This window comes from Silene latifolia, chromosome 2 (assembly GCF_048544455.1).
Source record: "Silene latifolia isolate original U9 population chromosome 2, ASM4854445v1, whole genome shotgun sequence".
Lineage (NCBI taxonomy): Eukaryota > Viridiplantae > Streptophyta > Magnoliopsida > Caryophyllales > Caryophyllaceae > Silene > Silene latifolia.
This window is the reverse complement of record NC_133527.1, coordinates 83,291,799-83,315,622: the sequence shown is the minus strand read 5'-3', so window position 1 is coordinate 83,315,622 and position 23,824 is coordinate 83,291,799. Positions and strand designations below refer to the sequence as shown.

The 23,824-nt window shown below is 42.0% G+C and overlaps 3 protein-coding genes across 3 annotated transcripts; 2 read left to right on the top strand and 1 right to left on the bottom strand.

Annotated features, from left to right (window-relative positions):
• Positions 1-6,370: 6,370 nt before the first annotated feature.
• On the bottom strand, positions 6,371-7,492 carry LOC141641017 (uncharacterized). Its single transcript, XM_074449695.1, has one exon. The coding sequence runs from the start codon at positions 7,490-7,492 to the stop codon at positions 6,371-6,373; it is 1,122 nt and encodes a 373-aa protein (XP_074305796.1).
• Positions 7,493-14,221: 6,729 nt separating this feature from the next.
• LOC141642823 (ammonium transporter 1 member 2-like) lies at positions 14,222-16,189 on the top strand. The gene has a single exon (XM_074451766.1). The coding sequence runs from the start codon at positions 14,398-14,400 to the stop codon at positions 15,898-15,900; it is 1,503 nt and encodes a 500-aa protein (XP_074307867.1). The 5' UTR covers positions 14,222-14,397; the 3' UTR covers positions 15,901-16,189.
• Positions 16,190-20,542: 4,353 nt separating this feature from the next.
• On the top strand, positions 20,543-21,553 carry LOC141641016 (uncharacterized). Its single transcript, XM_074449694.1, has one exon. It carries the CDS (start codon positions 20,543-20,545, stop codon positions 21,551-21,553), a length of 1,011 nt encoding a protein of 336 aa, XP_074305795.1.
• The last annotated feature ends 2,271 nt before the right edge of the window (positions 21,554-23,824 follow it).

Sequence of the window (23,824 nt, the reverse complement as noted above, 5' to 3'; positions counted from 1 at the left end):
TCATCCGGACTCCTATTGGAGTGATTCAAAAGCCTAGATCGCTTGTTTTTTCGACGCCGTTCCATCTAGCATATTTTCAGAGCCAAAAGAGCAACTCTTGGTTTGCGTTCCGAGCAATTTTCTTCATGAATGGCTTCCTTGCTTTTCCTCCTTGCTTTAAACCTTATGACCCTTCTATATACTCTTTATTCCTACATCTTTGGTCATCATTCTTGTCTCCTCTTCATACTAGTCCATCTAATATCATCAAATGGCTTCCAAATATGCACAAAAGATGGGAATTTCCGCCTTATTATCTTCTTTTCTACAAAACATATGAAATGCGGTAGAAAAGCAAATAGGAAGGTTTTGACGGATAAAATGGCCATGAAATGCTATAATAGTATGCAAAATAGGCTCAATTAGGGGACTAAATGTGCGCAAATAATGTTCACATCACAAGCACAAAATCTTCAACCTTTGAGTCGATTTTTGAATTCATAAAGGCAAAGCCTTTCACCTTTAAATCGATTTGGGTACACTACAAATTGAAGATTTTTCATTCTTTTCTTGGTTAGTTCATCAATGGCAAGGACTAAGGGAGCAACAAAGGCAACAAAGGCACCAAAGACACTTTCACAAAGGCAAAAGGCTCTTCAAGCAAAGAAAGCATTGGCTATGGTGGTAGCAACCCCAAACTTGGAAGTGCAACAACAACAACAACCTTCTATGGGAGCAACAACATCTTCTACTCCAGAAATTGATCAACTTTTGCATTATCCAGAGGTAACTTTTATTTCCGAAACCCATAGAGATACTTTTGCCAAGTTTGCTAGGAAATCATTTCAATCCACCAAATTTATTTGTGAAGACACCTTGGATAAGTTGGGTGTCCTTGAGCAAACTAGAGCCTTTTTCAAAGCAATGGGGTTGAAGAAATTGTTTGAATCAAAATAATTGACATACCCCTCCCTTACCTTGGAGTTTTTAAGTTCTTTGAAAGTCACCAAAGTTGAGACTAGGGAGAATCTCGAGTTTCGTCTAGCTAATGTTAGTAGACGCATTTCCTTTAGGGAATTGGGTGAAATTTTGGGTCTTAGTGATGAACCGAGTTATTTTAAGAATTATGGAAAGTATGACCCCGACCCTCTTTGGGAGGCAATTTCCGGAAGGAAATTTGAGGATTTTCATGCGAGTCGTGCTCTTTTAGTCCACCATCCGGGCATAAGGGTATGGCACAAGGTCATAGGAAACACCATTATTGCAAGGAAAGATACCAACCATTTCACCAAACTTGATTTTATTCTTCTTGAATCGGCTTTGAACATTGGAAGAGTACACACCAAGCCTTTCAACTCTTTGAGGCTTTTGGTAGATAGATGGCTCAACATTTATTGTGGGAAGAAAGGCACTACCGTTATTGTCAATGGCGGCCTAGTCACTATCCTAGCTAAGTACTTTGATCCTAACTTCAACAAGGATAACAAGTATAAAGCAAAGGAGGGTGGTCATCTTGTTGATTTGCATACTATGATACACAAGTACAAGTGGGTTGCCCATAACCCTCTTGACACCAAGTATGGATGGCTCACTAGTGAAGCTAGATCGTTCACTTTGCCTTCAAAGATTTGTCGTCTAAGCGTCCACCGGACCAATTATCTACTTCCCCTTTCTAAAGAGGCCGAGTATATTATCCAACAACAAAAGGGTGAACTTGAAATGCCCTCCTCTTCCATTGTCACACCACCTTACCCCTTTGAGTATCAAGAGTTCAAGCCGGAAGGAGTTGAAGCAAGAAATGATTATTTGACTCTTCTCATGCAAGCAATGCACAAGCAAGCCTTTGAGGATCGGAAAAATGCTTACTTGGCTCAATATCCACCCCTCCTACACTTCGCTAGGCAAGGACTACTTGATCCATCATGTCCTTTGCCTAGTTGGGCGGATAGAGAAGTCCTATTTCCGGGTGCATCTAGGGTCGTTTCGGGTGACAATGAGGTTGTTGGTAATGAAGAAGTTGATGATAACATTGATGAGGAAGCAAGTGAAGAAGGAGAAAAGGATGGTGAGCAAGGTGAAGAAGAAAGTGAAGAAGCAAATGAAGAGGGAAGTGGCAATGAGACCACTTCTAATGAGGAAAGTGATGATGGTGATGATATGATAGAAGATTAGCAAGCCTTGAAGGCTCCTGCCCTCTCATGGTTTATCTATTTCTCTCTTTGTTTTAATTATTTTCTTGATCATTGTTTGAGTAGTCCTAGCACCATAGAGGACTCACACCTCGGTACCATTGAGGTGTTCTCATTTTATCGTTCCCACTTTCAAAATCCAAAATGACAAATTAGTTTCATGCATTGCATAGTGTGCATGAACTACACCCACCCTTGGACATTAGCAATAGTGTCTAACTTGGTTTGGGGAAGTTAATGCATACACAATGGGAGGTAATCTAAATTATCCTCTCCGTCATAACAAAAACCATGCATCATGTAGTGTAGCCTAGTATAGATTGCATTTAGTATAGAAATCATGCATCATCTTTGCATAATTTCCATCATTTTGGCCATTGAGGACAATGCCCATATTAGTGTGGGGATGAGAATTCTAACATTTAACTCTTATAATCCAAAAAAATTGAAAAATTTTGAAAATCATAAAAATTTGAAAAAATTAAAAAGCCAAAAACATGTTTATTTCCTTTTGTAGTGTAGTCTTGTGTATATATTGTTTTGTATATATTGTGTTTGTTCTATCCTTGTTCACATTGATTGACTACGCCACATCCGAGACATGAGGATAATGAAGACCGCATGGTATGATCTTTCCAATCTCCTTTTTCCTCTTTATGTTAATGACTGTGTGGCTTTATTTTGTTTGATGCGGTATAACAATGTGAACTTAGGCCTTGCATTTAGTTTATATGTCATATTAGTTGGTAGAATCACTTGCATTAGGATGTTTATATTAGTTGCATCATAGCATGTAGTTGCATGTTAGAAATATTTTGAAAAATGCCTAATTAGGAACTTTGACAAGAGCCACTAAGCCATTACAAATACTTGTTCAACTTAAAACTTTGCCTACTAGAATGGTTGTAAAACACCCTAGATAGTGTCATACTAGTATCTTTTGACCCATGACCCAAAGCCTAGTCAAGGGTTTGCATGTGAGTCACCTATCCAACCCCGTGATGCGTTGTGGACTTGGTTAACTTGTCTAGGTGACCTTGATTGACCTTGTGGTAAGGCAACCCAAAAATATTTTCTATCAATAAGTTTGAAGTGCTCATTTCGAAAGTTTTGTCATGTGGAAGTAATTTAATGCCAAGGAAACCACAAATGTTATGAATTGTTGAATGTTGAGAAATTTAAGTTCTTTTGATGGAGGCGTACCACTTCGATGTGCTTTGGAGCGGGATCTATTGAATTGGGCCCCCACACGGTTGTGAATTCGGCCGCCCAGAGACAGAGTGACTATCACCCCGAAAAGCTATTGTCTAGAGGTTAACCGGTTGCCTAATAAGCGATTGGCGAAAGCAAAGGACACTAGCCCGGAAGGGACAAACCCCATCTTAAATTTTTGAAATGTGAAAGTGAATGAGGTCAATTTTTGAATACTAGTCATATCCACCTGTTGTGTATAAAGATTTGAGCATTTCATTCCCAAAAAGCCTTTTGTCAAGCCAATTTGTCGAGCTTGGGACGATCCATAACCTTTACTTTTGTAGAGAATTCGAAACTTGTCATGTCATATGCTACTAGCATCATAGGGATCATCATTCCACCACCATCTGATCGCTCTTGACGAAAGCATTTGGAAATTGAGGACGAAAGTAGTCTAATTTAACACCATTTGGAGGTGATTTAGTGCCATCCTCTTAGCCTTAGTAATTTGTTGAACTAGTATTTGTGAAGGATTACATGCTCTTAAATTTGTTCCTCTTTAGTGCCTCTGCCGCTTGATGAGGAAGTGGCTATTCTTTTGTAGATGCATCCATTATGTGATTTTGTGTGCTTAATGTTTGGATGTGTCACCATTTTGGCAAGATCCACCTTGCCTTGCAAGAAGGCATCCTACCTCATGGTTGTCTTGTTGTGAGTTGAAGGGGCGGAGTGAGACCCGCTAATTGTCTCATATCGGTTATGTTATTAGGTTAGTTTAAATAATGGTCCTAGTCTTTGTCACCTCTTTACTCGGGACGAGCAAAGGTTCGGTTTGGGGATATTTGATGTGACCATAATTAGCGCATATTTAGCCCCTGAATTAGCCTTGTTCCCATACTTTTTAGTGCATATTTGGGTCATTTTCATGGCAAAACGAGACTAAATTGATCAAATTCAATGACCAAGCATCAAGGAGAGACAAGATTAGAAGGCCTTTGTACATATGATAGTAGATGAGCAATGTTGAGAAAGGATCCTTGAGTCCCCAAGGAAATCCCCAAGGAATTTATGAAGAAAAGGGAAGAAAAGAAGAAGAAGTCTTGCTGAGGCACAATCCGTGCGGATTGTCTACAATCCGGCCGTCCTCCACCTGCACAATCCGTGCGGTTTTCCACCAAGACGCTCGGGTTTAGCCACCACAATCCGCCCGGATTCTCTTGAATCCGCTCGTGTTCCATCGCCATAATCCGCCCGTCCCAACCCTGATCCGCTCGGATTCCTCTACGGCGCATTTTCGTCTTCTCCAAGCTACAAAGAAAGAAGCCCTTCCTTCGAAAAATACCGGCTCCTCCCTGCTCAATCTAAAAAGTGTAATTACTAGTTTAGCCCTTAGTTAACCCTAATGCATCCCCCTAATTTCCACTATAAATACCTCATTAGTCTAATTAGAAGAGGATGTTCTTCTTATCAATAATTAGAGTAGTTAATATCAATCAAATCTCTCTTTAGTTTTGTAATCAACAATTAATCAAGTTCTAATACAAGTTTTATTTCCTTAATCTCTCTTTTGTTCATCCTTTATTTTGGGTAATTGAAGATTATTTGGGTTATTATTGGGAGATTGACAACCTCTCAATCAAGCATCAAGTACTTCTTTTATCTTTGCTTTATTATTGGAATCATTAGTAGGTATAATTCTCTTAATCCCTTTTTAATTATTGTTAATTACTTTCATTTATTCATCATGTTTCATTTTGTTGGTATGATTGACAACCTTGCTAGCATGATCAACATGATAATGAGTGAGTAGTCTCTTAGCTAGGGTTAATGGGTGATTAGGGGAAACCAACATGGGGAATGATTCATGCTTAAATTAATATGCTTTCATGTTTTATTTGCTTGCTTGTTTTGATCTCAACTCATGCATATGTTATATTTGATGAAATGCTAAGCCTATGAATCCTTGCATTTATTACCATCACCTATCTTTTCAATGAGACTTGTAAGACATAAACCAACTCGAGTCTCATTAGACCATGCATGTTGTTGAGTAGGGAAGATTAAGTCGACTTGTAGGTGTTGTACAATCTAATCGATTCGGCTCCGGGACCCAAACTTTCCTAGGATTGTAAGATATAACCCAACTCAATCCATCACAACAATAATTGCTTGGTTATAATTTGAGAACATGTTTGTATGATCAATTCCCATGATTCCCCTATGATCCCATGACACCCTAGTGCTTCTTAATCAATTGTTTACACCCCTTTTTAATTCATCTTGCTTGTTTATTTTCATTGCTATTTTAGTTAGTGACCTTCTACATCAACCCAAATTGTGACACCCCTAAGACACCACTAGTTTCAATAGAAATCTCATTTCAATACCCGTCCCTTGGGATCCGACCTTTACTTGCCTCTTTACTAATTGTAGAGTTGTTTGTGAAGTTATAAATTGTGTTTTGATTCGGACGTGACCCAACGACCACACCTTAAATTGTGAACACGAAACGGACCGATCAGGTACCAGAACTTCCGAAGGTATCACTGCCTCCGTTCCGTATACAAGGCTAAACGGAGTTTGACCTGTTGCCATTTTAGGTGTTGTTCTATCCGACCAGAGTACCAGTGGTAGTTCATCTGCCCATTTTCCCCCCAATTCTTCCAGGCGTTTTCTGAGGTTCTCCACAATGATTTTATTGCTGGACTCCGCTTGGCCGTTGGTTTGTGGATATCTGGGGGCTGATTTTCTCAGTGTTATGTTCCATCTTGCACAGAAGCCCTCGGTGTTGTCTGATATGAACTGGGACCCATTATCACATATGATCTCGGATGGTATCCCAAATCTGCTTATGATGTTGCGCTTGATGAAAGAGATCACCTGTTGCTCCTTTACCTCTGTCATTGGTTCTGCTTCAATCCATTTTGAGAAGTAATCGGTCATAGCTAGCATATACACTCTGTTTCCTGGAGCCCTGGGCAGCTTACCCACTATGTCCATGCCCCACATCATAAATGGCCATGGAGAGATAATCGGATGCATTGGTTCTCATTGGCCGGTGGATTCTTTGAAGCCGCCTTTTGACACGACTCGCAGCGTTTAGCATGATTCACTGCGTCTGCGCGCATGGTGGGCCAGAAATACCCTTGTCTCAAAATTTTGTTTGACAGACTTCGTCCTCCAGCGTGATTCCCGCATTCTCCGATGTGCACATCTTTCAGTACCATTTCAGCTTCCTCTTTGCCTAAGAACCTGAGGCATGGTCCTGCCAATGATTTCCTGAAGAGAATATTATCAATCATGATGTATCTGGAAGCTTTTATTCTGAAACTTTGCGCTTCGTTTCTGTCTTCAGGGAGTGTCTCATCCCTTAGCCAATTTAGGTATGGAACCCTCCAATCTGCATCCTGCAGTCCTACCGCAGAAACCAGCGTCCTGGCTCCTTGTGCACACTGAATGTGTACATCCTCTTTCATTGGTTTCTGATCTGGCTCTCCCTGGATGGCTGGGGTCAACACATGAGTAATCGGTATGTTTGATAGTTCTGCGGGCTGGAAGGTGGATCCCAACGTGGCCAGAGCGTCTGCCTCCACGTTCTGCTCCCGCGACACCTGAGTTATCTTGAATGTTCTGAATTTTGACTTTCGCTCTGTGGCTATTTTCAAGTAAGCTATCATCTTTGGATCACGCGCTATATACTCGTTGTTCACATGATTTACCACAAGTAAGGTGTCACTGTATACCCTCAGGTTCCTCACCTTGAGCCCTGACGCCATCTGCATCCCAAGTATAAGAGCTTCATACTCGGCTTCGTTGTTGGTTGCCTTGAACTCACACCTAATGGCTTGCACTATCATGTCTCCTTTAGGAGATCGAAGGACCAGACCTACGCCAGCCCCTCTTGCATTTGAGGCTCCATCAATGTACAAGGTCCATATTTCACCATCCTGATTCCCTATTATTGCCACCATTCCTTCTTCTGCCTCCCTACGGGTGGCGGGGCAGAAGTCAGAGACGAAATCTGCTAGGGCTTTGGATTTTCTCGCCGTTCTGGGTTCAAATTGCAAGTCATAGCCACTAAGATGTACTGACCACTTAGTCATTCTACCTGAAAGTTCAGGCTTCCTCATAATAGTCTTTAGCGGGTAATTGGTTATGACATGGATGGTGTGAGATTCAAAGTACGGCCGCAGTTTATAAGAAGCGGTAACCAAAGCCTATGCTAGTTTTTCAAAGGAAGTGTACCTGGTCTCTGCAGGGAGCAGAGACTTGCTAATGTAATACACGGGATGCTGCATTCCTTCCTGTTCTTTGACCAGGACTGCGCTTACGGCTGCTTCCGTGACTGGCAGATACAAAAATAGTGGTTCCCCTTGCTCAGGTTTCGCGAGTAGTGGTGGCGTGCTTAGGTAGCTTTTGAGTTCTGCGAATGCTTTTTCATGCTCTTCAGTTCATTCGAATTTCTGACTTTTCCTCAATATATCATAGAACAGTTTGCACCTATCCGAGGCCCTTGATATGAACCTATTTAGGGCTGCCACCTTCCCTGCTAGCCTCTGCACATCTTTTGGCTTCTGGGGTGATTCCAGCTGGAGTATTGCTCTTATCTGCTCTTTGCTTGCCTCAATTCCCCTCTGGGTCACCATATACCCTAGGAATTTTCCTGAAGATACCCCAAACGAGCACTTGGATGGATTAAGTTTCATTTTAAATTCCCTTAACGTCTGGAAGGTATCTGCCAAGTGCTCCATGTGCATTTCTTTTTAGACTTCACCACCATGTCGTCAATGTATACTTCCATGGTCTTTCATATTTGTTGCTTGAACATTTTATGTACCAACCGTTGATAGGTGGACCCGACGTTCTTTAGGCCAAAGGGCATGACCTTCTAACAATATATAACTCTTTCCGACATGAATGCTGTTTTCTCTTGATCTTGTGGATGCATCTTGATTTGATTGTAACCGCTCCAGGCATCGAGGAAAGTGAGTACCTCGTGTCCTGCAGTTGCGTCCACCATTGCATCGATATGTGGCAGTGGGAAGGGATCCTTGGGACAAGCTTTGTTTATATCTGTGAAGTCTACGCATACCCTCCATTTGCCGTTCTACTTGGGCACCACTACTACGTTAGAGAGCCACTCAGGGTAACTGACTTCTCTAATTTTATCTGCTGCCAGGAGACTGTCTACTTCTTTGTTAATGACCTCATTTCTTTCTGCCGCGAATTTTCTTCTCTTCTGCTGTACTGGGGTGCAGCTTGGGTTCACGCTTAATTTATGCGAAATAACGGATGGGTCTATGCCCACCATATCATTGTGGGACCAGGCGAAGCAGTCCATGTTGTTCTTGAGAAATTGAATCGGCCCGGTTGCAGCGATTCTACATCGCAAGTTGCCCCAATCAACACTTTGTCCTATCCGGGTGCTCCTCGTCCAGTGTGTGTCTGGTCCGGCTCCTCCGAGGAGGCTCCTTGTATTCTCGTCGAGGTGCCCGGTCTGTAATTGCTATGAGGGGAGCTTGGTTGTAGCCTTGAGGGCTTGGGTATAGCAGTTTCTGGATTCCTCTTGATCTCCTTTTACCGTAACCGTGCCCTATGGTGTTGGGAACTTGAGACACTGATGATATGTTGAAGGCACTGCCTTCATCTGATGCAGCCACGGTCTTCCTAGTATCACGTTGTAGGTGGTTGGACCTTCGATGACTAGGTATCTCACTAGTTTATTAACTCCTTCAATATACGTTGGGATGGTTATCTCACCTACCGAATGCGCGGTCTCCCCACCTGAATCCCACCGGTGGGGCACGATTTCTTTATCAGGTTTTCTTTATCGAAACCCATGGTTTTGAGGGTTTCGAGCATGATAAGGTTCACAGAGCTCCCTGTATCTACCAATGCTTTCCGTACGGTGCAATTGCCAATGGATAACGTTATAGTTAGGGCATCGTCATGCTGCTCTGCGCCGCTTTCCATGTCAGTTTCATCGAAAGTTACCGGGGGTAAATTGCTCTGGCTTACTCTGTACGAAGTTTCTGGATGACCCCCTTTGCTCCCGGTGGCTTTCCTCTTAGCGGCGGAATATGTCAAACCCGCTTAGCTCGATCCTTTGTTATCACGTTAATAATCTTCGTGCATATGGGTGGAGCAGAAGGAAGCACCTGATTTGCTGCTTCTCTTCTATCCTGCTTGCCCCCACGTGATAACAGGTGGTCCAAGTTTCCCTTGCGTACCTGGAACTTCACCTCCCTCTGCAACTTGTAGCAATCTTCTATTCTGTGACCTATGTCCTAGTGCCATTCGCATCTTTTGCTGCTGTCTCTGTCGTCGTTGGGTCGGTCCTGAGTGGGAGGTTTCAGCCACCTTACCTGATCACCCAGGCTCCTCAGTGCTTTCAGCATCCTTCCATTCCGGTGTTGAATCCGTATTCGATAGCTTAGGAGGATGCGGAGAATCGTCAATTTCTTGAGTTTTTTCTCGCTATTCTCGCGACATTGGATCTCATTGTGACGGCTTAACTCGTCGTCTTTCTTTTAAGTGCGAATTTCGCTTGTCTTGTCGAAGTTTGCTATACCCTTTCTAGCCTCGTATATCTTCTTCCAACCTTAACGCTGCAGTAGCTCTGCTTTGGACTTCCTCGAATCTCTCACAAGGATACATCGTTAATTCTTTGTAGAGGTTTGATTCCTTATCCAAGCCCCGCTCGAAGGCGTTGATGGCGATGGACATATCACGGACCTCGTATTGAGACTTTTTCCGCATTGAACCTAGTGACGTAGTCTTTGATTGACTCACCTATCTCCCGCACGATCCCGTATAGATCACTTGGTGCTTGGGTGTTCTCATTTCGCCGGAGAACCGTTGGTTGAAAGCGTTGACCAGATCGGCGAATGAACTTATGGTCCCGTTAGGCAAGCCAACGAACCATTATAATATCGCTCCGGTTAAGGTTGAACCGAATCCTTTACACATACATGCCTCCTTTGAGGCTCCTGTGGCGGTAGTAACCATCATCTTCGCTTGAATTGTGATATGATCACGGGGTCGTGGCTCCATCGAAGAGGGTCATCGTTGGGACGCTAAATCCTTTTGGTAAGGCCACTGTAGCTATATCGTCAGTGAATGGTGAGTCAGCATAGCTTTCTGGTGCATCCATCTCCATAGGCAGAGGCATTCCTGGGACCCTCCGGAGGAGGTTCCGTAGTTCCTGGTACTGCTGTTCTATGTATGTCTCTCTCCCGGTGGGTCGCAGATGCCCCTGTGACTGGCGTTCTGCTCCTCGTACAAAGTTCTGCTGTTCTAGGGCTTCTGTTTGACGTGCCTGCGATGTCGCTGCCGCCGGAGTGCCTTCCCAGGTATATTCAACTTGATTCGTAACTGGCATCCTGGTTATTGGGACCGCAACTGTAGCCATGCTTCTCTGCTGTCCCACCGCACCTGATGTGGGTGTAGGCTCTTGGCGTGCTGGTTCCTCGTCTGGTGTTAATGCCCCCAGTCCTGTTGGGATCAGGCCTCCTCTTGGCTGTGGTAATACCCGTGTCTGCCTTCGATCCCCGCTTTCTTCTGGCAGCCCTCTGGATCTATCTTCTTGCATCGAAGGGGTCGAACTAGCGGCCTGGTTCCTTAACTCGTTGATCTGCGCTCGGAGGAGATTGTTGTCCTCTTCCATCTGGGATCTCATGCTTCTATTTTCGCTCTGCATAGTCCTGATGGTCCCTGGCTAACGTGTCCAACCCGCTTATCATGATGCTGGTGGGACTCGGAGGAGCCTGAATCTGTTGCCTGGGTTATGCTCCTTTTTCTGACTGAATGACTTCTTGCTGTCCCTGAGCGACTCCTGGATCTCTAGTCTGAGCCCTTCCCGAAGATGGGTTTGCTGCCACCTGGGAGCTCTGACTTTGTTTGGCTGCTGGTATCTGAGCAGCAGTGGTGATTTTACCCGAAGTTGTACGCGCTGCCGCTGCTGCCGAGGGAGATGGTATCTGTGTTTCTGCTGAAGGGGGCGGCACCTGTGTTGTTGGTGCACCACCGACGTTGCCTGAGGTTGTTTCTTTGTGTCCGGACATGTTTTGATTGTTGAGTAGACTGACTAATGAAGACGACCACTATGCCCCACGGTGGGCGCCAAACTGTTTTGGTAAATTTCTACCAATTTAGGGTTAAAGCGGTCTTAGAGTTAGGTCTATGTTATGATTTGAATGATGGTCGTGTGTTATCCTGTATGAGCAATGTAAACAAAGAACACAAGCAATTTTGGTGACGCGGAAAACCCGATGTGGGAAACAACCGCGGGGGGAGACGGAATCCCACCAATATTTTCACTATAATTCGAGAGGAAATACAGTTCGTATGCTTGCTATGAATGCTAGGGTGTAGTTCTTGTGTTTTCTGATGATGCTTCTTCTTTGCATCGAGGCTCTTTATATAGGGGAGCTCGTTGGGCTAGGGTTTCTTGCTTTCCCTCCAAGTTATCCCTAATTTTGACATTGGGTAGGACTTTCCTTCTTCGGATCTCGCAAGATGTTGGACTCTCATAAGCTTCTCCCGCGTGGACCAAAGCCCATATTCTACGCTGCTTGCTGACGCTGGCACTCTGACTCCCTGATATCCTGCATCCCATAACGCTTCCAGGCCTGCTGCCCCAAGTCAGCCCATATCCAGATTTTAGGCCTAACAGATATGTACATATGAAATTTCTCTAAAAATTAAAAATTTTATGTAATTCATTCAAATATTTTTTTTCCCGAAACGTATAATAAATTTCATACAATTTATAAATATATAAAAAAGTTTATTGTATTGATAAATTGTATAAATGGATGAAATTGATTTTTTGGTGCAATTTTGGTTAGAAATTAAAAAAATGGATTTAATTCACTTTTACTCAAAGTTATGGGGGCTAATTGGTACATTTGTAAGTTAGAGTAATAACAATAGTGGTTCTTAGTCTTACGGTGATCACTAAGAACCCATATATTGCAAGTAAAAGGTTGTTCTTAATTTTAAGAATTGAGTTCATACATGGGAATTTGAGAATCAATAAGGATACTTTGAAAAATGTGGAAGACCAATTACTTATTTTATATTTTTTATTTAAGAACTTTATACAAATTTCATCTATTGTAGGCAAAAGTTCTTAAACATTAGAACTAATAAAATATGATACAGCATAAGAAGAATTTAATATAAAGTTCTTCTATTGTTATCGCTTATGGGGCTTAATCTGACAATTGATGAAAATTATGAGACTTAATCACCATTTTTACGTATTATTTATTATGTATAGTAGATCCAATTCAGGATCTAATAGAACTTTTTTTCGAAGTAATTCATAACCACATTAACAAGTTGGCCATTTCACATGAATCATCATGCATTTTATGTCACTTTGCATATTGAGTTGTCGATTAACAGAATTCCAAAATGTTAAACAACAATAGCGTAACAAGGTAGCATACGTATATGTCGATTTTCAAGTTCGTAATGCTTTGTAAATCTCAATCACTTTCTAATTTCTTGTTTTCCCCAAGAAAAATAAAATGGCGTGACCAATTGTGACTGAGTATCGGTACGATCTAGTATTGTCCTAGCGTTAACGCCCCAAAATTAATACTCCGCAATACGATTTGAATACTTGATATCACCAAATAATGCCTTAATATTATCGTATTCTTTAATATAAAATAATTGAGTTATTTCTTAAATTACCTTAGGTAGTGTTTGAAAATCCAGAATTGATTTCATTTTTATGATTTCAATTGTAAAAATCAAAATGTTGAATTTAATTCCAAATCCAAATCCAAAAATTCGTTTGGAGATCACATGGAATTCGATTCCGTATTTTAATTTCTCAATGACGTTTGGGAACTCATGGAATTGGAATTGGGCGGGTGGAGTATGAGTCGAAGCCACCAAAATTATTTTTGTAATTTTGTCATTTAGAAAAAATAAATATTGAGATGGAAAATATTTGGGATTAACATATTACGATGAAACTTGGAATGAAATAAAAAGGTAATCAAGTAGTGATGTGATTGAAATGACTACTATATGGTAGGAATTTGAGAGTGACAAATTTTAACTAGGTTGAAATTGATAAGAAATTAAGTCCAATTTTAATTCCAAATTCTATGGGTTCCCAAATACTTGAAATGTCTCAATTCCGTAATTCAAATCCATTTCTAAGTTCCCAGACATACCATTACATATTTATGTTTGTTTATCTTGCAATAGTTTTCATATATTGTGTCATTATTGTTATCAGGCACCATGTACAATTTTTATGGAACCATAATTAAATTTATTGTTATTACTTGTCGTTTGTTTTGCAAGAGAAATTGCAATTTCCATGATTTTGCAATTCATATGGAATGGAGAAAATTGTTTGGTTGGAAATTGGAATATGGGAGATGAATTTCACATGAATTCCTAGTTATCAAGGGGACTATGTAAACACATCTCTCAATATTTTACAAGAATTAGAGTTTTTGTAAAATTTCCTATTACCTAAAGGGACTTACTCAATTTTAGAAGAACAAGAGTTCTTATGAAATTTAAATTCTTTATAGATAATTTTTTTTTTCATGTAAACAATTGATTGAGAGAGTGACGAATTAATACTAGCAAATTCTTTATTTTACATGGTTGATCAATCAGAAGATACTACAAACATAGAATCTTGAATTTTTTAAAAAAAATAAAAATAAAAATACCCAAATATCAAAATCACAAAATATGTGCAAGTTGGGCAACACAGAATAGAAAAAAATGGATGATTGGAGCAGCCAAAGTTGAAAACTGTCGTACCCTATTAAACCCCAACAAATAATCATTAAAAAATAGATAAGTTAACCCACACCACTCTTCTATATCACAATTTCGTAACTGTACACACTTGTACACCCTCTCGGAATGGGAATCAAATACAACTATATATATCTCCCTCTATATTATTCAACTACCATATTATATCTTTACAACCCCCATTTTTCATCCATCACATATTTCCTCTTCCAAAAGATAATACAAAATATACAGAATGTCTAACGGTATATGCCAAGCATCGGAGCTAATCCCTTTATTGGGTGGCTCGGCTAACGCGACTTTAGTCGCAACATACCTATGCGACCGTTTTACAACAGTAGCCTATGCAGTGGACAACACCTACCTACTATTCTCAGCGTACCTTGTTTTCGCTATGCAACTTGGCTTCGCAATGCTATGCGCTGGCTCAGTTCGAGCCAAGAATACTATGAATATCATGCTTACCAACGTACTCGACGCAGCCGCAGGCTCACTCTCATACTATCTCTTTGGATTTGCTTTGGCATTCGGCGCGCCTTCTAATGGCTTCATTGGCCGTCATTTCTTTGGCTTGCATGATATCCCGGCTTCTAACGGGTCGGGTAATTTTGATTATAGTTTCTTTTTATATCAGTGGGCTTTCGCTATCGCAGCTGCTGGTATTACTAGCGGCTCCATAGCGGAACGAACCCAGTTTGTGGCGTATTTGATTTACTCCACCTTCTTGACCGGGTTCGTCTACCCGGTCGTTTCACATTGGTTTTGGTCCGTTGATGGGTGGGCTAGCCCAATCCGGCCCGTTGATCAGTTGTTATTCGGGTCTGGTGCGATTGACTTCGCAGGGTCAGGAGTGGTCCACATGGTGGGTGGGATAGCAGGTTTATGGGGAGCGCTTATTGAAGGACCGAGGATTGGCCGGTTTGATCGTTCCGGCCGGTCTGTGGCTTTGAGGGGTCATAGTGGTTCATTAGTTGTGCTTGGGACTTTCTTGCTTTGGTTCGGATGGTACGGGTTTAACCCTGGTTCTTTTTTGACTATCTTAAAAGCGTATGGTTCACCCGGAGGGTATTATGGTCAATGGAGTGGGATTGCAAGGACAGCTGTTACAACAACATTGGCTGGATCAACTGCAGCGTTGACAACTTTGTTTAGTAAGAGATTGTTGGTGGGTCATTGGAATGTGATTGATGTGTGTAATGGACTTTTGGGTGGGTTTGCGGCTATTACTTCGGGTTGCTCCGTTGTTGAGCCTTGGGCTGCTATTGTTTGTGGGTTTGTGGCTTCTTGGGTTTTAACTGGGTTTAACAAATTGGCCGAGGTAGCAAAGTATGATGACTATTTGGAGGCAAAGACACGATTACATGGTGGGTGTGGAGCATGGGGTTTACTATTTACTGGCCTATTCGCAGCTAAGCACTATGTTGAGGAGGTTTATGGGACGGGACGGCCTTATGGACTATTCATGGGTGGTGGTGGAAGACTTTTAGCGGCTCAAGTAGTCCAGATACTTGTTATATTTGGGTGGGTCACCGCAACTATGGTCCCACTGTTTTACGCGCTAAAGAAGCTTAACTTGCTAAGGATCTCGAGTCATGATGAGACTCAGGGTATGGATCTTACTCGACATGGTGGGTTTGCTTATGCATACCATGATGATGACGACATGTCAAACAAACCAGAGTCATTCATGATGAAGCGAGTTGAGCCTAGTAGTGCTTCCCCTACTCTGAATGTCTGAGCAATTTGTAAGCCTAATAAGATCATGTGATAATATCACGGTATCTGAAAGGTTACTATACCTAAGAGGAGTGTCTTACTCCTTGGATTGACAACTTGGTTTGGTTTTAAGGCTTTGGTTTTTATGCCTCTTGCCTAGTATCTCATCGAAATTTTGTTTAAATGATTTCTTAAAAATGATTTCAAGTTCTTTATCTGATGTATTAACAATTACTCCTGAATGTATTGTACGTTTTATACTAATGAAATTCCCAAGCTATGAATTTATAAAAGTTCTAGTTAGTTTTGCATTTCATGGTTTTGTCAATTTTTTACTATATACTCCCTCAATTTTCCTATTTTCACCCCATTTAGTTTTTGGAGGTCAAAGTTTCTGAACTTTGACTGTCAATAAATTGGAAATAAAAATTATTTATTTATAAAAAAACATTTACAATTAATATCAAAACAACTTTTACGAAAAAAAAATTTCAAGAAAAAAAATAACATATAGATAAAATATGGTCAAAGTGGCGTTTTGGAAACCGTAATAAAACAAATTGGGTAAAAATAGGTAAATGAAAGGAGTATTTTTTTTGTTAGGGGTATGTTGACTAATCCGTAAGCCTAATCGCTTTTTTAGCGTAAAAGTGTAACAAGGCTATAAAAGTGCGTGATTCGGTCACGAGGCATGAGTCATGAGTTATGAGTGTTAGATTTTAGGAGTTGAACTAAAATTTGGTTCATTCAACTGGCAACTTACAACTGTAAATCTGTAATGCTCTTCCTACCATAAGTAAACTCCACTAAAGACACCATTGAATTGATAATAGGAAAAAAAGTTGCCCCAAGGAACTCATTTGTTGTTGATAAACAAAATATTCGCTAACAAACAAATATTTTATTCTTGTCCTTCTTAATGATTTGCTTACCTCTAACTAAAAAGTTGCCCCAAGGGTGTTTCTCTCTCTAAATTCTAGAGAGAGCTTTCCTCTCGTTTTTTGAGAGCTTCATCGTTTCTTTCAATAGCCACCTTCAATCCTCCATTGGGGGTTTCCTTTATCCTATATTTCCTACTGCATCAATTATCTAAATCCTACTTTTAATCTCTGCAACTTCCGTTTTTGGGTATCTAATGATTGCTTTCCTGGGAAATTAATTGGGTGTTTTAAACCCTAAATCCTCTTTTTCAAAAGGGGGATTTCTTTAAAAGAACTTTCTTTTATTTAGTTTCAGATAATCTTTAATTCTCATCGTATCCTATCTGTAGCTACCATTAATTATAGCGATCTAAACCCCTCTGGAGTGCTTCTTCCTACACCTACTGTAGCTACCTCCATTTTTATTCTCATCTCAAATCTCTCTTTTCCTCGTTCCCAATTTTCAATCAGTCTCTTTTATGTTCATTGGGTCTGCATTTACCCATAATCCCCCCATCTTACAGTACATTATTACTCAGCTACTCTACTAAAGTTGTTAATCATTTGAGTTAGGCGTCCTTAATTGGGGCCTAAAACCCTAAGTTTTCTATCTGCATTTCTGCAATTGATTTTATTCCCAATTTTTTCATATTCCCAAAAATAATAATCATTCCTGATTTTGTCTTAATTGGTAGTTCATTTATTAGTGTGGCTCGAGAATTTATTCTCGAGGTGATTGGTTCGTTGGGCATCGTTGATTTGAAACGTCGGGGTCTCTTGCAGTCTTGTGCGTTTTTCCAATAAGTTCTCTTTTGCTATTTAAACTGCGGTTATGGCTGTAGGAATTTCATCCCATTCCTCACATTTCATCGATCTTCTTAATCACAAGAAAAAATCCCGTTACAAATCCACGGAACAAGAGTACTTTTCCAGTAATAAACCTCCTTCAAAACATCACTTTGTTAGTAAAATGGAACCTGATTTTGATTTGCAGCACACATCACACACCCATCAGAACTACCATCAATCCCACCCCTCTGCTGAATTTAACCCAATGAACCCTCTGCACGCAAATTTGTGGAGGTATCCTAGATCAGGGGGGTGATTAACATTGACACAGCTGAGCTAGGGCAATCAAAGGCTTTCTGGAGCTGCTGCGTCTTGGGCTTCCTTGTTGACTACCGCCTTTTCGAGGCGGAGCTGATTAATGATGTGATTCGTAAGAAGTGGACAACCAAGGAGACCATCACTGCTTTCAGAATGGGTGAAGTTTATGTCTTCCATTGTACTGAAAAGGATGATATGGAAGGTTTGTTGCAGCGAACAACTGCAACTATTGATGGGGCTGTAATGGTGTTTTCGAAGTGGTTCCCTGACACTGTACCGCGTACAGTCAGGTTTCCATATGCAGATGTATGGGTTCGTGTCCGTGGACTCCCTTTTGAGTACTTAACAATGCCAGTGGCTCATATTGCGGGTAAGCTCGTTAGTCACAATTATCATGTTGAGCCTTTCCACCTAGTTCCAGACAACGACTACTTAAGGGTTAAGGTTCATATTCAACTAAATGAACCTTTAATGCCTGGCTTCTTCCTTGCTATGGAAAGGGGTTACCTTTTATGGGTCCAATTCAGGTATGAGGAAATTTTTAAATATTGTATCAAGTGCGGTAAAGTGGGGCATAAGGGGTCACAATGTAGAGAGTCTATTATGACTGTTGTTTTTGGCATTAATGGCATGCTGGACCGTTCAGTGGAGAAAGGTTTTCCAGTCTATCAGACTAATAGCACCCATACCATGTTTAATCTAGACTTACGTGCTACCCCCTCTACCACAAAGTATCTATCTTCTAGGGTAAGACTTAGTAATGCTCGGGGCCTTAATAGGAGGAGAAGAAGGTGGGAGTCACCAGAAAGAGCTGTAGACTTTGACTTGGGCATTACACTAGGGGGGAGGGTTCTACCTGGCATGTCCTTTGCGGTCACTGCTCAAGCCTTTGCAGGACCAGTAGTCTTTCAGGTTGGTAATGGCATGGGGAACAGTGGCATGGGGATGGGACAGGCTGGGGGTGACGTAGGAGAACAGGGAGGGGGGCAGAGTAATCAAGGAGCAGGTGATGTGGACATGGCTACTAATAACAACACACTAGCTACTAACAATCCAGGTGAACAGAATAAGGGAAGGTCGAGGGATGCTGTGATGGTTGATGTGCAGGCTGTTACTCAAACCCAAGATGTGGAGATGGGCCTGGTTAATCATCCACAACCAGGTGCTGGGGGATGGCTAGATGAAGGTGAACCAACACATGAGGTGTTTCACAGTGCATGTGAAGAATTGGAAGTTCAAGAGGATCTGAATATATTACAACAAGGGGTGTTAGCTCAGATTCAAGCAGAGGACCCTTATGTCATTTATTCCAACCAGGACACTCTTTTTGGTGCCTTAGATCGTGACCAGAGGCATCAGTCAGCCATCCTGAACAGAATTGAAGGGGACCTGGACTGGGCACATATGGAGGATGAGCATAAGGGTTACAATCAGACTTTTGACCTCCCTCTGGAGGGGTGGCCCTCTGTCTATCATTATCCATATGGGACTACTAGACAGGTAGGGCAGAGTTCCAGGCAGGTGGGTCAGGGTTCAAGACAGACTGATGGTGTTGCAGATCAGGAAGCTGGTCAGATGATAGTGGCTATGGATGAAGGAACAACTGAATCTGTTGATGTGCTCCATGTTCAGGCTGCTGATGGGGCATCCCAAGGGAATGATCCAGCTATTACAGGGGGGGTCTCAGCATCAGTGGCTTTCTGATCCAGTTTCAAGTGACCCAGATTTGCCTTCTGAGAGTTGGAATGAGGAGGAGATTATTGTGATTTCTTCAGATGACACCAGAGAAATTACCATTGAGTTACAGCTTGCTACAGGTGGTGGGACTCTCACTGGTCAGCCTAGTTTATGTTCTAAGGAGGTTACTGGGGATGACTTGCAGTCTCAGAATTCCCAACCTTCCTTTTTCTCAAATGCTATAGCCAGGAACGGCCATGAATTGGATGAGGGCTCATCAAATCTGCCACCTCTGGGAAGACTTGTTCAGATGGAGTCTAATATGGAAATCAGCAAGGACAAAGGTAAGATGCCAATGGGGAGCCATGAGCCAAGGCTTTTTGATGTACCTGAAGTAGGGGCAAGAGCTCGCTTGTTTGCTGTGTTACCAGTAGGCAACAATTCTGACAGTTGTATGGGTTTAATTAATGTGTATCATACCTCTGATTTCACAGATGAATTCAAGGAGGAAGTTAGAGGAGCAAGAAAACGAAAGTGTTGTACTGATGCAGGGGAATATATCATTCCTGAAGGGGCTCGGGAATCTGTTGAAAAGGTAAAGGAATATCTGAGACAGATGGCTAAGAGGTTTTGCGGGGAAGGAAGTCAGGGACATGAGGAGACACCAAAACCAACTTGGGGTTTTCGTGTCAATGTTGAAGATGTTGTGATGATGGAATCTAATAACCCGTCTCTCCCCTCTGTGAATGGAGGTGGAACATTACCAGATGATAACGGCTTTGCGGAGGTTGGGCCTTCACAACCTCCTCGTTCACCATGATGGGTCTAGTATAGAATTGTAGGGGTCTCAACAACACGCTCGCCCCTACAATTCCAAAAATAAGAGCGTTATTAGGTAGCAAGTATTATAATTTTCTGTTTTTAATTGAAACAAAATGTAATGCTAGTCGTATTTACCCCATGTTTAGGACACTCGGTTTTGCTAAGTGTTTTGGTGTGGATGCCGTAGGGGTTTCGGGAGGTTTATGGGTAGGATGGCGTAAGGAGTCGCGTATGGAGTTGGTAATGGCATGTAATAACTTTATCATCCTTTCAGTAAGAAAATATAATGGTATGTTATGGTACTTGGTCCTTGTCTATGGGGCACCGTGTGTGAGTTCGCGTGCTTCCGTTCTATGCGAAATTGAGGATTGGATTAAGACGTGTAAATACCCATTTCTTATGGTTGGCGATTTTAACCAAGTTGAGTATAGGAGTGATAAACTAAGTGGAAGTCAAAGGTCTATAGGGGCAGCCGAGGAGTTCACTTTATGGAAAATCCGTAATGAACTTATAGACATTCCGTTTAAGGGTCCACGGTTCACGTGGTGTAATAATAGGAAGGGAGATATGAGGGTTTACGAGCGCATAGATAAAGCTTATGGTTCTAAGGATTGGTTCTCTCTGTTCCCAAATACCGGTATTAAACATTATCCCATCCAAATATCGGATCATGCGCCGATTGAAGTGGATTTAAATCTTGTTGGAACCTCTGGAAGTAAACCTTTCAAACTGGATGCTTGGGTTTTGGACCATGAGGCGTTCATGGAAAGGATTCAATATGCTTGGAATATGGAGGATACGGGATCCCCGGCTTACCGTGTAACTAGGAAGTTATCCAGGGTTCGGACATGTGTCAAGAGATGGACATTAGATAAAAGGGCTGAATGGGGTGGAAAATGGAACGACTTTGATCAACGATTAGAACACGGCATGACTTTGGCCATCACTGGGGGTGGAGAGGAGGAGTATTCAAAAGTAAATGAGGAAGTTACCGAGTTTGCAAGAGCAGCATCGACTTTCTGGAAACAATGTGCAAAAATTAAGTGGATGGTGGAGGGGGACACTTGTACGAAATTCTTCTTCAACTGGGTGAAAGGACGCACGGGAAGGAATCATATTCACGGGGCGAAAAGTTCTGATAGGGCATGACTCTATGATGAGGGACAAGTGCGGGGGGAGTTTGATAATGTTTTTATGGAACTCTTCTTAGCTGAGGGGGAAGGGGTTGTGTGGCGGGATCGGTCTGCTTTTCAGCATTCTCTCACACACCTGAAGTGTAAGATCTCCCAGGATGATACTGACCGGATCAGTCGCCCTTTTTCAGCTAAAGAAGTCCGTACGGCGGTTTTTCAGATGGGGGCCCTAAAAGCCCCGGGCCTGATGGCATTCCGGCAGTTTTCTATCAACGTTGTTGGTCCATGGTAAAACGATATTTTACAAAAGCTGTCCTCTCCATCCTAAACTCAGGTAAGCTCCTTAAGGAAGTGAACCGAACTTTTATTACGCTTGTTCCTAAAAAGGAGAGTCCGGAAGGAGTTTCTGATTATCGCCCTATCAGTCTCTGTAATATCATGATGAGGATTGTGTCCAAATGTATTGCTAATCGGGTGGCAAAAATTATGGGTTCTTTGGTCGGCGAAACGCAGAATGCGTTTCTCCCAGGGAGGTGTATTAGTGACAATATCCTGGTGGCACATGAGGCAATCCATAAAATATCTCGCCATAAAAAGGGGCGGCTGGGCCTAGGTGTTTTTAAAGCAGACATGAGTAAGGCTTACGACAGAATTAGATGGGATATTTTGGAGGCAGTTTTGGATAAGTTTGGGTTCCCTCAGCATTTGAGAACGTTGATTATGAACTGTGTCACTTCTGTGAGCTACGAAATCCTTGTAAATGGGACCCCGATGCCTCAATTTCGTCCTCGATGTGGGCTACGGCAAGGTGACCCTCCGTTCACCTTATTTGTTTCTACTGTGTATGGAGGTACTCTCCAGTAATATCGACCATGCACACGACCTAAAGAAAATCCATGGAGTTCAGCTTGCTCGGGAAACTCGACCAATTACTCACCTGCTTTTTGCGGATGACTCGGTTTTCTTCTTTAAGGATAAGGATGATTCTGCCCTGCATCTCATGAGGATCATCCTTGATTATTGTGAGGCTTCCGGGCAGCAATTGAATTTAGATAAATCCGGAATTCTTTTCAGTCCAAATACTACGTTGATAAAGGCACAGCGGCTTTTGAAGATCTTCATGATTAGACAGAACAAGGGCATTGGAAAATATCTGAGGATTCCGGCAGAGTTTACTGACTCAAAGAAAGATATTTTTAGTGCTCTTATCGAGCACATCACCAGACGTATCTCTTCATGGAATGGGATTTTTCTATCACCAACGGGTCGACTTACCCTAATTTCATCGGTTCTATCCAATCTCTCAAATTGCTTTCTATCGGTTTTTAAAATTCCGGTAAGTGTGGCAAAAAAGATCAACTCTATTTTGGCACAATTTTGGTGGGCGGGATGCAAGATGGGGAATAACGTTCACTGGTGTAGCAAAAATTTCCCGAGTTTACCTAAGAGTGGGGGCGGGCTAGGAATCAGAAATGTCGAATGTCTCAACCAAGCTTTGTTGGCCAAGCACGGATGGAGAATTGTCTCTGGAGAGAATTCTTTATTCTGCAGAATCTTCAGGCAAAAATTGTTTCGTTCTCAGGTTTTCCAACATGACATGCGCCCCATTAGCGGATCTGGCAGTTCGTAGGGCATTCGTAGCATTTTACACGGGCTGTCTTTTGTTCTGGATAACATTGGTTGGAAGATCGGGACGGACTCGAGGCTGAATGTGTGGACCTCTAGATGGGTGGGGGGAATGTGTCCGGAACCGAAGGGTATGTGGCTTGAGCTGAACCATAGCCATATGGCACAGCTGCAGGTAAGGAACCTTTTTCAACAGAATGGAAAGTGGGATGCTGTTTTTATTAATGCCGTGTTCGAGGATGAGTGGGCAACTCAAATTCTTGCCATCCCATCAAGCGAAATCAGATTGAGGGATTCGGTTTTCTGGCCATACACGAAGGTCGGGGTCTTTACGGCCCAGAGTGGATATGGACTTATTTTTAATAGGTACATGGCCACAAGAGGCACCGGTAAAGACAGATCAAGAATCAATGATCGGGGGAGGGAGTTCTGTAGGAAAACGTTATGGCATTTACCACTCCCTATGGTTTGGAAGATACTTCTCTGGAAGATCATTGTAAAGGCTTTACCTACCGGGAGTTAGTTCCATAAACGAAAGCTGGATGTTGAACCTTATTGTAGTATGTGTAGAGGCGATCAAAAATGCATTGAAACATTGGAACATCTCTTTCGCGACTGTAGCCTCGCTCGGAGACTCTGGGCGGGATCAACTTTAGGCATC

What these genes read in the sequence shown, in the direction of transcription:
- LOC141641017 (XM_074449695.1), bottom strand. Translation starts at nt 7,492, where the DNA reads ATGAGGAAGCCTGAACTTTCAGGTAGAATGACTAAGTGGTCAGTACAT.
- LOC141641016 (XM_074449694.1), top strand. Translation starts at nt 20,543, where the DNA reads ATGTTTAGGACACTCGGTTTTGCTAAGTGTTTTGGTGTGGATGCCGTA.
- LOC141642823 (XM_074451766.1), top strand. Translation starts at nt 14,398, where the DNA reads ATGTCTAACGGTATATGCCAAGCATCGGAGCTAATCCCTTTATTGGGT.